Source organism: Sinocyclocheilus rhinocerous, unplaced genomic scaffold (assembly GCF_001515625.1).
Source record: "Sinocyclocheilus rhinocerous isolate Xijiao unplaced genomic scaffold, SAMN03320098_v1.1 scaffold2725, whole genome shotgun sequence".
In the NCBI taxonomy this organism is placed as follows: domain Eukaryota; kingdom Metazoa; phylum Chordata; class Actinopteri; order Cypriniformes; family Cyprinidae; genus Sinocyclocheilus; species Sinocyclocheilus rhinocerous.
This window is the reverse complement of record NW_015635048.1, coordinates 180,062-194,777: the sequence shown is the minus strand read 5'-3', so window position 1 is coordinate 194,777 and position 14,716 is coordinate 180,062. Positions and strand designations below refer to the sequence as shown.

General features: G+C 34.9%; 2 protein-coding genes and 1 long non-coding RNA gene across 3 annotated transcripts in view; all 3 read right to left on the bottom strand.

The window, feature by feature from the left end:
* LOC107746461 (protein FAM13C-like) overlaps window positions 1-576 on the bottom strand; it is a 24,341-nt gene extending 23,765 nt beyond the window's left edge. Inside the window, exons 1-2 of the mRNA XM_016560683.1 lie at window positions 480-576; window positions 304-349 (exon numbers count right to left, since the gene is read on the bottom strand). Coding sequence (XP_016416169.1) covers window positions 304-349; window positions 480-574 — 141 coding nt within the window. The 5' untranslated portion in view covers window positions 575-576. The remainder of the gene's footprint in view (window positions 1-303; window positions 350-479) is intronic.
* A 1,889-nt stretch (window positions 577-2,465) lies between these two features.
* LOC107746466 (uncharacterized) lies at window positions 2,466-8,970 on the bottom strand. Its single transcript, XR_001640693.1, has 3 exons — window positions 8,897-8,970; window positions 2,900-2,955; window positions 2,466-2,553 (listed from the first exon to the last, which is right to left on the bottom strand). It is a non-coding gene; the product is annotated as an uncharacterized LOC107746466 (long non-coding RNA).
* Window positions 8,971-12,577: 3,607 nt separating this feature from the next.
* Window positions 12,578-14,716, bottom strand: part of LOC107746460 (monocarboxylate transporter 9-like) — a 6,717-nt gene continuing 4,578 nt past the window's right edge. Inside the window, exon 5 of the mRNA XM_016560682.1 lies at window positions 12,578-13,663. Within this exon, the coding sequence (XP_016416168.1) occupies window positions 13,479-13,663 (185 nt within the window). The 3' untranslated portion in view covers window positions 12,578-13,478. The remainder of the gene's footprint in view (window positions 13,664-14,716) is intronic.

Sequence of the window (14,716 nt, the reverse complement as noted above, 5' to 3'; positions counted from 1 at the left end):
GTAGGTATGTGGGGGCGTGTTAGAACGAGCCGTTTTAGGTAGGTGTGGCTGACTCTTAACTTTTATAAAGAATATCTCTTTGGATTTGAGACTTTAGTCTTTGCAACTTTACAGATCTTCTTTATGCACCAAGAGCTTGTAACACTCCAAAGAGAAAGGAAAGCTTGAAATCGCATCATATGACCCCTTTAAGAGATTAAGGTTACATTTGAATCCAAATTAAAATAATAGCTTTATGACATTTAAAATTAAGATGTGAATAGATGATGTGCTGTTTTAGAAGGAACTCGTCGAGTGTTTTACCTCAGGCATTTGAGGTTTGTCTTCCTCTGTCAGTAAGAATGTGAAGCTACAGGATGAGAGAGGAAAGAAGACCTGGTCAGTGGGTAGAAGCAGGTCTAAGAAATGTAATATAACTTGTATTAAAAGGCTGTTAACTTAATCCAGTAGTCTTTCTGCATTGGTATGTTGCGTCTTACCTTATGTTGGGTGGGGTGACACAGAACTGGTTCCTCCAATCAACACGCACAGCTCCCAAAAACCTGTGCAAACTCTCTTCACACACAGCCTCCATCTCCCACTGAACAACTGGACAGAGATATAACCACATCAGAAGATGTTCACAATATTTTTGTGCAGGTTTCATTTGAACTGATGTTAAAATGTATTGACATGCTATCATTTTGTTTAATTGTCTAAAAACATATTTTCATAATCTCACACATAAAAAAAAACAACAACAACCATTTAAAAAAAAAAAAACACACACACACACACTTTCAGGATTCTGTGCATGTGTAAGTGGGAATCATGATCAGCCTGCCGATGTGGGAAAATCCTGCAGATATCCTCTTTGGAATTCTCCTCACATCTCAAGACTCTCCCTTGAGGACCAGAAAGGAATCACATCACAGTACATACTCCTGTCACGTAAACCTCATGCTTGAAGCTCAGTACATGCACAAACCTTAAAAGCACATCAACGCAAAAGATTGTGAATATTTAATGTAAATAATAACCAGTACTGAATGTCTGCATAGAATGCAGCTACTATAAACTAATTAACTTCACCAGGTCTACTGGAACATGATATTGAGGCATCCCTTCAATAATGCATCACACAAATGATTGATTAGTATATTTGATGATTTTGCTACAAGCTTTGTTTGGTGTTAGCATTGAAGAAAAAAATCATTAATGAGATCTGAACTGTTTCTCCTAGACGCCAATGAAATTAAATGGAGAGCAGGTTTCCCAACAATCTGATTTTTTTTTTTTTTGTCATCAAAGAAAGAAAGCTCACATATGTCTCCTCTTGAGTTTCAGAATCTCAATCTGTGCTCAAATCAAAACATTTGGAATTCATGTCAAAATAAACTTAATAAAGACCATGTTTTCCAAACTATGCTGTTTGTTTGATAGATCTATACTCTTAGTTTGTGTGTATTTTTATTTCTCATATAGACTTCTTAAAAGAGACGATGAACTCAAACATTTCTCATGAGATTCTAATAAAGACCATGCTATCCAAACTATGCTGTTTGTTTAATAGCTCTATACTCTTACCGTTTGTGTGTATTTTTATTATGTAGACTTCTTAAAAGAGACCTAACCGAAAGCTCAATTATCCCTGCAAAAGCTGACATGAAATTATAGTATGATATTAATATGAAGCACTTACTTTTTATTTGAGCAGAAATTTGAAATTTGGTGCAGTTGCTGATATTTATATGGCCAGAAAGTAAGATGATATTCTCACAGCTTTCACAGATTTTTATAATAGTAAAGCAGACTACTTACAAAAAAATACACATGGATATCACTTGTCATTATAAATCTCCCAATAATATAGCTTAATAAGGTTATATTTTAATGATTATTTTTATGTTTAAAGTTCTGTAGTCTTCATTGTAGGGAGCAAATCATATAATGCAATCCAATACAATGATGTTTGAGAGATGAACAAATAAATGTTCTTCAAAAACATGATGTATCACATTTGATAACATGATTTTTCTAAAAAAAAAAAATATTAATGGATAATAAAGTAAACCTACATTCCTTCAGTCCAGTTCATCTTGAAGCATTACTAACAATATAACATTTATTTTTACATTCACTTCATTAAAAAAAAAAAAAAACATTTTAAATTTCACAACAAAAAGATGGCATAACCTGAAGGTGGACATTTTTAGAATTATACTAAAAGGCTTTTTACTTGAAAAAGGTATAAAGTATCAATCAGATGACAGAAGGCATGTAATTGAATGTGTACAACATGTTTTTCAGCAAAGTTTTGATTATGTTGATAATTTGCAGGCCTTAGAAATTTATGTATCAAATATGATGCACGGGGTTAAGACTCCTAAGCTAAGAAAGAGCAACCTCTGAGCAATCGTTTTTTCCTCTGGGAAAGGTCTTACCTCAGTGAAGCATGACAGATTTCAGCATCATTGGATTGGTCACTTGGTGTTGTTGTTTGTGAAAGCCTCACAGATTGCCTCAGAGCGCTTTTATTTGGATGGTGTGGATGTCCCACACTGTAAAAAATGACTGTGAATTTAACGGAAAAAGACTGTAAAAATGATACAGTAAAAGCCTGTTAAATTTAACGGTTAACGGTAAATTCCCCTACTATATACGGTGAAAAACTGTATTGGACATTACCGTATTTTTTGCGGTAAAATTCCGGCAACCACAGCTGCCGTTTTTTTATCGTAAATTTTACGGAATTTTTTTTACAGTGCAAGCTTGACTTGCCAGGCGCTGAAAAATATCTACAAAAACTGGTCTTGATCAGTCCCAAAAACCCTGTGTGTGTGAGAGAGAGAGAGACAGAGAGGACGAGCTTTTGATATGGTGTGATGTGTTTTGACAGATCTGGTGCACTAGGACTCACGTGTAGAGATTCAGAATCAGGGTAGCTATACTGCGGGATTCTGTCCTGATCATGTCCTGTGGAACAGGAAGAAACGTGTGAGCGTGCGACCAGCCAAGCGAGAGGCTAAACTCTGAGAACTGAAACAGTCAACAACAACAACAATAAGAAATGAACTTTTAAGAGAGAATATTATACGAATTTGCCACCAATTCATATAATACGAATTAGCCACCAATTTGCCAAAACGTAAAATAGTTATGAATTGCCATGAGATGGGAGATTTAATTAAGGATGAAATGTGCTTGCTAATAGTGTTGTTTATTTCCAGCTACTGTCTGCGTGGTTTTAGCACAACTGAATGGATTTGCAAAAGTAACAAGGCAAATCAGCACAAAGTGCTTACTTTTTTGTTCTTATTTAAAGCATGAATTTAAGAAAAACATAGTGAGGTTTATGCTTGAAACACAGAGAAATAAAATATTGCAAATATTCGCTAAAAACAAACTTTATTCATATACAATTTAGCTTTAATGTTTGTATGATTTTAAAAATGTTTTTGAATGTCTCTTATGCTCATCAAGCAGTGTTTAATATTGATGGTATACTATAGTTTTTGTTATTAGATTTTATATTAATATTGTCTGTTTTCATTTTTATTTCAGTTAAGGTTTTAGCAATGTTGTTGTTTTATTTTATTCTTTAGCTCTAGTTCTTTTAGTATTTCAAATTAAACAATGAAAACGAGAAATGCTGTTAAAATGAAGTAACCTTTTTATATTTTATTTTTAAGTTTCTATATTTTAAATTGATGTTTTATTTTATTTAAGTTTCTGGTTTTAGTTTCAGTTTAAGTTAACCATAATAACCCTCATGAAGTCTGCTCGTATTTGATTTGAAAATATAGTAAACCAAATGTTTTCTTTTTTAATATTCTGAATCAAGTTAGACAACTCTGTTGCCACCCACATTTTAAATTTAGACCACAGAAATAGGTTGGATTTACTGACTTTTCTCATTAACTTAGTCAGAGGAATCAATCGTTGAATTATTGAACATATGTACATTACAGAGGGGTGGGAGGTGTAAAGAAAATACTAAATCTGGATTTAAAAAAAAAACAGTGAAACAACACGTTGTTGTGCCGAACATAACTTGCTCTGTGGCGTGAAAATAACCATCTGTTACTTTATTTCAAGTCAACAAGTCTACATATCTTGACATTAAATGTACAGAGACTAAGATACTGGATGGATATGAATGTATGATACGTTTGCAGCACTTTTTTATTCCTCAAGAAATACATATTCTGAGTGAGAAAGAATGTTCAAATATGAGTTCTACCAGGAAAGCCTCTATATTAGATTGGATTATAGGTTGAGCAAGTTATTTTCAAGTTATTCCTATTCTAAAACAGCAGCGCAATTCAGTTACAAGTGTGATATTGCATTTATGCAACAGTTGAATAAACAATGCATATTATAAACTTACCTTTTAGACACAATATCGCCGGTTTCTTTGTCTGTTTTGCTCTGACGGTGAAAACACCTCCAAGCAAGCCACATCACGTCGCTGGATGATTAGAAGAATCCTTGGTTTGAATGAATGATTCAATGACTCAGTCATAAAGACAGTGTCGCCACCAACTGGTGTAGTATTGTATCCTGCAGAAAAATCCCAACCACCGACGCACAGACTGACGAATGTTTAAAACGTATAACAGCGTTTATAATAACTGTTAGAATCTATATTTTAGGTTACAAACACCATTCTCTGTATGCAGCACTATTCAGCAACAATACCATGGTATATTAAAGACCTGAGTCATTCCCAGAATGGATCTTTGATGGAGTTGACTCATCTGCAAACATTTGCTTTGAAAAGGATTCCAAGAAAACGTCCCAAAAACAGCACAGCACCTACTTTTCAATGGGAGGCAGTAATTATGTAATTATTCCTGCACTCTAAAAATGCTGGGTTAAATATAACCCAGCGCTGGGTTAAAAAGGGACAAACCCAGCTATTGGGTTGTTTTGACCCAGCGGTTGGGTTGTTTTGAACCCAACCACTGGGTCAAAACAACCCAACCGCTGGGTCAAAACAACCCAATAGCTGGGTTTGTCCCCTTTTAACCCAGCACTGGGTTATATTTAACCCAGCATTTTTTAGAGTGTGTGATGGCCATTACACCAGTCTTCAGTGTCACATGATCCTTTAGAAATCATTCTTATATGCTAATTTGGTACACAATTATTATCAATTATTAATAACGGTTATTATCAGTGTTGAAAACTGTTTATGCTGCTTAATACAGTAGTCAACATTTGAAGTGGATCAAAAAAAAGTTCATAAAAGTTTTCCTAAGACAAGAACGCATTTTGGTTTTAGGTTTTAGGACAACTCTGATGAAAGGTTTTGATCCACTTCAAATGTTGACTAGTGTATTTATTTATTTATTTTCAGTGTATATGTGTCTACCTCTACCAAACTCATTTCAAGACTTTAGGCATAAACCTATAGAAGTGTTATAGATCATGAGAAACAACAATTCAGTCATGCATATCAAACTTTTCATGTCAACATTTCAGGTCTGTGAACATAAATCCTTCTATTTTGGGAACATACTTCTAGAGATCTTTTCCATCCTTTAAGGGTCTTTAATGGCCTAACAGAAGAAACATGCTCATTTTGGTGCATTTTAATGCGCAGTCATCACCAGCAGGCCAGATTAGTTCTGCCAAGTGGACATAACGCATGAATAATGTGTGGCTGGAGGAACAGAGAGACAGAGAGATTGCCCCGCTTATAGTGAAGAGAGTGTCGGTCTGACAAAAGAATAAGGTCATGGAAACAGCTGGCAGACCAAAGCAAAGTGACAGAAAGGCCCCAAGTAAAAAAAAAAAAAAATGTTCTTCATATACTGGAAATGTAGGTTAGAAGTTCTTCCAAAAGAAGAGGTCAAGATTTGCCTGGTTAAAACAGTCCAGTGGGCCCCTGCTGGTAGATGCTGTAACTGCACAATATGGCATGCAGGCATGGATGCATGCATTCATAAATAAAAAGTCATTATAAAAAAAAAAAAAGTAACTGAATTGCTGAAGTGAATTTAAAAATGAAACAATTTTATCATAAAAACTGAGTAAATTTCATAAATAATTACAATGAAACAAGTAACACACTGAATTAAATGTTACATTTTGAAGTAGAAAGACTGAAATGGTAATTTATTATAAAATATACTCCAATAATCTTTGTTTTACAACCTCAAAATTATTTTAAAAAAAATACAGTATATATAATTAACATTATTCAACACTAAGTTCCAGTCATTAAACTAGACTTTTCACCATTTGTATCCATTCCACTTGCCTCTATTTTGCCTCCAGGTCTCTTCTCTGCAGGTTACATGGTTATGCCAGTAGGTGGCGACAAGTGACTGTGTTTGTGGATGAGTCATTGAATTATTCAGTCAAATGATTTATTAAAAAAATATCGATTCATTCAGTCAAGGGAAAAGCTGGGATTTCTGTTCACAGAAGCAGAGCGCAGATTCTATTGCGTAGCATCAGTTTTTTTAACGTTTAAAGAGAGCAAAGTAAGACGGAAGTAGCAAAGCATTTCATATTTGACAATTCTTAAATGATAGAAATGTTAAAATGACAGTAATATCCAGTGATGAAAACTACTCAACCTTTTTTTTCTCAAATATGGCTTTTGCATTGAAAATATGGTATCATTTACATGATTCACGTAATTCCTAATTGAATCTGAAGAGAGAATTTTTTTTGACGCATTAGGCATATAAATTAGAGTAAATAACGTATGTGCATATTTTAAAACATTATTTGCAAATAGTTCAAAATGATTACTTTCCTGCTAGAATTAGGCTAGACCTAGCATTTCCTTCATCGTTCTATTCCTTTCTAAAAAAAAATGTTTTTTAAAAAGGTCCCCAATGTTCAAGACAAAATAGTCCCCAGATGGCCTACAACTTCCGACGAGATTTTGAAGTGTGCATCTAATGGACACTTTACTATCCTGTGAGGCCACAAGAGAGGAGGTTATGAATGGTGGTGAAGCAACACAACTGACACTCGTAGGTCACATGACAGTGACAACATAAAGATTGTAGTATGTCTGAATTTCATTAATTCTACAAACATTCATACTATAGAACATACTTTTTTAATGGTTGCAAAGTAAGTTTCAAAGCAAATTTAGTACCTACACAGTATCCCATTTCGGATGCAACTTTGGTCATTGAATCATTCACTCAATCAATTAATTCCACTGGTAGAACCACTGGTGAGCTAAAATACAAAGTAACTGGCTATAATTTCTGAAATGTAGTTACTCAATATTAAATTCTTGTTTAATGAACTGTTATAAAAGCAATATTATACAGTACCTGTAATCATGCTGTTGTTCTAAACATCAGCACAGCTGTGATTATGGCTGTGGTAAATTTTAAGAAAGCAGATTTGCAGTACAATTCTTGCTGCACAAAATGGGGTATTTTTAAATCAATGTTATTATTCTTATTGTGACTAATGTTATACATCAGATTTGAGCTGTGAGAACACATACAGTGCAGTTTTATATTCAGTGGATGTTTTGAAGTGGCATTCTATAGGATGTTACAGTGCTGTTACAGTGATATATAATACCCCCATGAAAAATGTAATGTCCAGTACTGGAGAGCCTCCCATGGGCTTTCATGAAATTAAAAGACAGTTGGGATACCTCAGTCTCACTGTTCTATTGAACAGAAGTTGTTTCACTTTGATATATTATTACAAGACCATTAATATAAATCTGGTTACGTTGTATGCAATATGGGATTAAAGAGTGACTCAGCTAATGGATATTTTGTCAATGGCCAAAAGCAATAAATAGAGTTCTTAAATTCATTTACTGTAAAGATTATTGATTTCTTACACTAATATGTGTTAGGATATACAGTCTGTTCCATTTATTATAATTCCTTTACATGATCTGATTAACTGGCCTTAATCTAGGTTAACTGGCAACAAGAAGTCCAGGAAAGACTTGAAGTTCCGTAAAGGCTCAAATACACTACACGTGGATGTTAGTTGCCAAAAGAGATCCATTCTGCAGATTTTGGGAAGTTGGAGTTGACAGATTTTCTAGGTTAAGGCTATGATTCTATCCAGTTGGAGGATATCAAACATGTTTGATAGTTTGAGCTGATTTTAGAACACTTACGTATTGGCCACGTGCACTGCAGCTAAATTCGGTTCAATTCTTTTAGTGCTTGAGCATGTTCTCACAGTTAATGTATGGCAGTGATGACCGCGTTCTACAACCGATTTTACTCCTGAAAAATCCACATTTAGCCTACAGAAATTCTATGCAGTGTGTACGGAAATGAACTGAACAATTGTATTTAAACATATCAGAAGTTGTGTTTTTCTCTGTAAGCGCAGTGAAAGAAATCACAGGGTTACTGTACTGTACATTCTTACTCGTTAGGGTTGCCAGATCTTGAATATAAGCCACATACCAAAATATAGCAATTTGCACCTGCCTACTTTATTAACTCCATAAAATGGATCACTTTATGAGCCGAGCCAAAAATACAAGCCCAGAGACACTTAATAAGTATTGCTTATTACTAAGTGGACATGGCAACCCTTCAAGAGCACTCTCCGCTACATAGCTTTCCAAACATAAACAAAACACGATGGCTCTGTTGACGGTGGTTTAAAATTGCCATAATACATAATGAGTCTTTTGTCGCTGTGTCGGTCTCATTTACACTGCTGGGGTAAGGCTCTGTGCCTGCTCAAAATTCTGTGTAAAGACGCAATACCATATAAAAGCCAGACTAGATTATGCTTGCTCTGACCCACCTCAGGGCCTAGTGTCAATTTATACAATTTTTGTGTAAATGTGTAAAAATACTTTAATCTTCCGAACACAACAAACTCACGCATCTCTCGTGGCTAGTGACAAATGAGGGGAAAAAAATGTTTATAAATATGAGCAAAATCGTACCGTGTATTCCAATCTTAGAAGAGTCCGCTGATGATTCAGTAACCGCCTTGATGGTTTCAGTGTGTTCACTCGTGAATTTGAGTCTGAATCGAGTCATTTTGCTGTGAACCGCTGTATGATTTGATTTACCAAATAGAACAATTTCATAAAAAAATCCTTTTTTTTTTTTAGCTCTTAGAATCTGCATAATCTAATCGCGTTATGTTTTCGACTGATTTGCCCCTGGAAGTGCGGTGACTGTTAAATCCTGAAACACGTTTTGTGTTATAAAAAGTTTGTTGAACTGCCGAGAACAGCATTTGTGTGCGTATACAACCGAAGACGAACGCAGAAACACTGGGCTATTTACAAGTTCATCTAAACAGCACACCAGTGGAGAACACCAGCATCCGTTTCAGCAGTTACCATGGTCACCAATTGCACACTTATTGTGATACAGTTTGCGTTTGCAGGTACATCTTCATAAGCCAAGAATATTGCACTGTGTCTGATGTTCTGCCTAATTTAATTAAAGAGAACAGCTCGCCCTTTCAAATCAATCTAAACATAATTGAAAAGGTGCTCTACCTTGTCTATTACACGACATTTATTATGCACAACACAGAAAATGATGGCATGAAAGTAATATTAAACAATTTATATGAATGTTTTAATGTTCGACACATGTCGGTTTATTGACAGGGGACTACATTTGAATGTTGAAATCTCTTTTAGCTGAAGTTGCTTACAGCAAGACTGCCTTCCTGGTTCAGTGATGCCCTCTGGTGACTGCAGGTAATATGTGTTTTACCTGTTTTCATGTCAGAATACTGTGCTTTAGTGTAACTAGAACATTTGCTGGGTTGTTTCAACCCAACTGTGGGTCAGATATGGACTAACACAAATTCTGGGTTAAAAATGTTATGTAAAAATTTAACTCATCAGCTGGTTTAGTCCATATTTGATCCAAAGTTGGGTTGTAACAACCCAGCATTTTTTTTTAGAGTGGAGAAATTATAAGTAAATGTTAGTTTAGCATCACTAGCTTATTTAAACTCTGGATGCATGCAATCTTTAATTTATAGAGGAAGAGTTTTATGGATGAAATGTTTGGCTGCCCTCAGTCTCCCTCCTCTTCCTCTCTAGATATTTTGCAAGTACAGACTGTAGATGGATTTAACTGGAAACTGTATGAAAAAGTACAATTAAAATGGAAACAAAATGGCTAATGTGGTAAGAAAAATAATTTGAGATCTATATTAAACAATTTATATGAATGTTTTAATGTTCGACACATGTCGGTTTATTGACAGGGGACTACATTTGAATGTTGAAATCTCTTTTAGCTGAAGTTGCTTACAGCAAGACTGCCTTCCTGGTTCAGTGATGCCCTCTGGTGACTGCAGGTAATATGTGTTTTACCTGTTTTCATGTCAGAATACTGTGCTTTAGTGTAACTAGAACATTTGCTGGGTTGTTTCAACCCAACTGTGGGTCAGATATGGACTAACACAACTTCTGGGTTAAAAATGTTATGTAAAAATTTAACTCATCAGCTGGTTTAGTCCATATTTGATCCAAAGTTGGGTTGTAACAACCCAGCATTTTTTTTTAGAGTGGAGAAATTATAAGTAAATGTTAGTTTAGCATCACTAGCTTATTTAAACTCTGGATGCGTGCAATCTTTAATTTATAGAGGAAGAGTTTTATGGATGAAATGTTTGGCTGCCCTCAGTCTCCCTCCTCTTCCTCTAGATATTTTGCCAAAGTACAGACTGTAGATGGATTTAACTGGAAACTGTATGAAAAAGTACAATTAAAATGGAAACAAAATGGCTAATGTGGTAAGAAAAATAATTTGAGATCTATTTTTAAAAACAGTATTGCTTATTAAAGGAATAGTTTACCCCAAAATATGAACATTTGCTGAAAATGTACTCACCCTCAGGCCATCTGAGATGTAGATGTTTGTTTCTACATCAAAACAGAATTGAATAAATTTAGCATCACTGTACATCACTTACTCTCCAATAGATCCTCTGCAGTGAATGGGTGCCGTCAGAATGAGAGTCCCAACAGCTGATAAAAACATTGCAATAATCCACAAGTAATCTCCAGTCCATCCATTCTTGTGAAGAAAAAAGCTGCATGTTTATAATAATAATAAGAAAAAGAAGAAGAAAGTACTACTATAATACAAAAAAAAAATAATAATAATACTAAAAAGAAAAAAAATCACTGCTTCTAGCTAAAATGTGAGTCCTCTATCCATAAAAGTTTAATTTATTCCTTTAATAAGTAAATGTATTTTGTTTTTAGGATATTGCACTTGAAAACAAGACAAAGTACTGATTTTTGCAGTAGACATACAGTATATCTCAATGTCCATTTTATATGCATTGCCATAATCACACTGTTGCTCTGATTACCTAAAGCACAAGCCTTAATTTATGTTTATTAGTACATTCGCCATAGCTAGCGATTCATGTTCATATCATAGCAATATTGAACCCTTATTCTTGTAATACTGTATTAATATGTAAATATAATACTGCATCATACACTCATGTGATTAACTTAAATGCATCATCTTTATTGTCAGCTGTGGAAGAGTTGAATTTAACAATCCCCATTTGCTTTTGTGACTGAATGTTATGTTAGTAGTGAGAAACAGACATTTCGCATTTGGAAACATTTACGTATACATCTAGATGAATTTGGGAATCAGTCTAGACCTAAAAGTAAGATTATTGCTAGTAATAGCTAACAGTCACAGTAATACATACATATTGTGTTCCTGTAAAACCTTTATCAAAACCTGCAGGTAAACAAACACTGGTGACTGCATAAATAGACCTCTGATTGCACTCACTATGGTTACTGTATCCATGGAGACCACAAGGCCACCTCACATCATGGCAGTCTAATGAAACCCAGTATAAATCTTTACAGTAAAGTCTGGCTTTGTTTGGATTTTGCATCAACAGACCATGACTAGTGTTTTCCATAAAAGAAAACTGGCTACAAAATAAGCAACAAATAAACATTATGCCAGTGAAACTTTAATAAAAAAACAACAACATACAAATGCAAATAAAACAATAAAAAAGACATAAATAATAATGGTAGGATCAAAGGTCTACTACACCTAAAGGTGCCATAGCCAAAAACTTTCCTGTGATGGAACAAGTGCAGACTCGTTTCTTAAAGGGGTCATATGATGTTGCTAAAAAGAACATTATTTTGTGTATTTGGTGTAATGCAATGTGTTTATGCGGTTTAAGGTTAAAAAAACACATTATTTTCCACATACTGTACATTATTGTTTCTCCTCTATGCCCCGCCTTTCTGAAACGCGTCGATTTTTACAAAGCTCATCGGTCTGAAAAGCGAGGTGTGCTGTGATTGGCCAGCTATCCAGTGCGTTGTGATTGGCCGAATACCTCAAGCGTGTGACGGAAATGTTACGCCCCTTAACATACTGTGATGCAGAGTCCCAGCGCGACAAGACAAAACCAACAAAACGCATTACAAATGAGGCATTTGTAGCATCCAGTGGGCACATAATTACTGATTATAATAACTTATACTGTCTTTTTAGGCGTTGCGTTGCATATCGCGCTGCATAAACATGATGTCTGCATTTGTGATCTGAGGAAGAGAAAGGAAAGATTGAAATCGCATCATATGACCCCTTTAAAGTCTCCCATTCCACTTTTCACTGTCGAATATTAATATAATAAAAAATGTATTTCAAGTAACAATGTCTTGCCAAGGTTGAAAAAAGTGAAACAAACAGAAAGCAGTACAAATACAAATATACGCAGTCTATAGCAAAATGTGTAAAACAATCAATATAAGCTGGTATTTCAAAAAAACTGTTAGAAAGATGACCTGACAGCAATTTCACAGATACATATTGCTTAATAGCATGTGGTTTTAAATTAACTACAGACTACAGTCTGTATCACTAAGAAAATCCAATATTTTTCATAACAAGGCATAGAAAACAAGGCATAAGGCATAAACATAGTGCTGTCTGCCTGAACCTTTTACAAACAGCTTTTACAGACACAAATCAAATACAATAAATAAACCAACAACAACCAAACTTTGGTACAACACAAGACATTATCACCCGTCCAAATACTGCAGAACGGTTCTCAGATTGTGAAATCGTTACAAAAATGACATTTATTTGCAGTGTAGTGTTGTGGTGTAAAGTCTTCCACGTCTATACAAAAAACAATACAGCTATCTCATAAAACTTGATGCTTGAAAACATTGTTTCTCTAAGACTGATGACACATGGCACTGAGGACTCCACCATCTCCATATATTTCAATACCATCCGTACAGTAAACAAAATGAATCTAAAAGGAACCCTAGGAATTGTGAATGCAGATCCAGAGCCTCCTAAAGCAAGGCCACAAATAACAAGCCTAAGGACAGTCCTTTAATCATTTGCTAAGAGTTCTTCAGTGTAACGTGCTGAGTAAAAACACTGATCTGATATGTTCAGTGTAAAGTACGCTTCAGTTATTTGTAATTACGGAGTGTGGGAATTCATCTGCTGGACAGCAGTTAATCTTGTAGTCGTGCTTCAGGCAACCGTTGGTACTTTGTCATAGTCGTTAATGCATTCTGTGTCTGGCGTGCTGGTTTCCTCTTGGTTGTTGTTCCTACAGCACACGGCAGCGAGGAAAAGGCCAGCTCCTCCCAGCAGCACGAAGCTCCCGCTGAAGTAGAACGCCAGGTCGTAGGAGTGCATCCAGTCGTAAATCCAGCCTGGAGACACAACAAAACAAATGGTAGAGTCAACTACTGTATTGTGCTGTTTGTAGCTGTACAGGTAAACATTCTGGATCCGTACACTTCTGTCTACATATTAAGAATTCATTGAGAATGCCATTTTATTTCGAATTCAATTCCTGAATTGATGCTGCATCATAATTTGAATTTATAGAAGCAGCATTACTGTAAATGGAATGAAATTCAAACAGCAAATTTTTAATTGCTGTAGTTTTTAGTAATACATTTAATTTTTTTCATTACGGTTCACGTTTAAAATGTCACCTGGGTCAGTGACAAATTCCGAAATAAAGAAAATAATCTTTTAACAATATAGTTTTTAAAATCTATAAAGTATAAAAAGTAGGGGTGTAACGATACACGTATTCGTATTGAACCGTTCGCTCAACAAGTCAGCCCAAACAATGTAACAGGCACCGTGCTGTCTGCCCAGTGGCGTAGCGGACGGTCACGCAATAACCTCCCCGTGCTGGGTGCTTTGAAAAATCATGATCTTGTATCGACAATAGCCAGAGATATTGTCAAAAATATCAATTATTGGCAATATTAAGAGGATATGGCATTTCCAATTAATGTAGGCCTGTTAGCCTACATTCTTATTTTTATTAGGTCTATTATTATTACGAAGTTACTTTTATTATTAAATTAAAATTACAATTAATTTGCCCCGCAATATTAGGCTACCGCATAACTGAGGCACTGTGAGGATAACAAAAGATTAGGCTATTTACTCCTCAATTAAAATGTTTAAAAAAAGGTATTTTAAAACAGGTCTATTATACAATGAATTATAGGCCTATAATTAAAATATTAACACTGCAGTCATCAATAAAAATCAATGAAATAAAAAGCTTTAGCCTATTTCAAGCACTGACTTTCAAAAACAACCCGTTTAACACGAAATACATTTCTTCTCATTTTTTTTCACTATGCACGGGCCACAAGAGAAATATTAAGGGAATAAATGAAAACAGTAAGCTATACCGTTATCAGCATATGTTGAAGTAGATTCGTCTCGTCGTCTCTGAG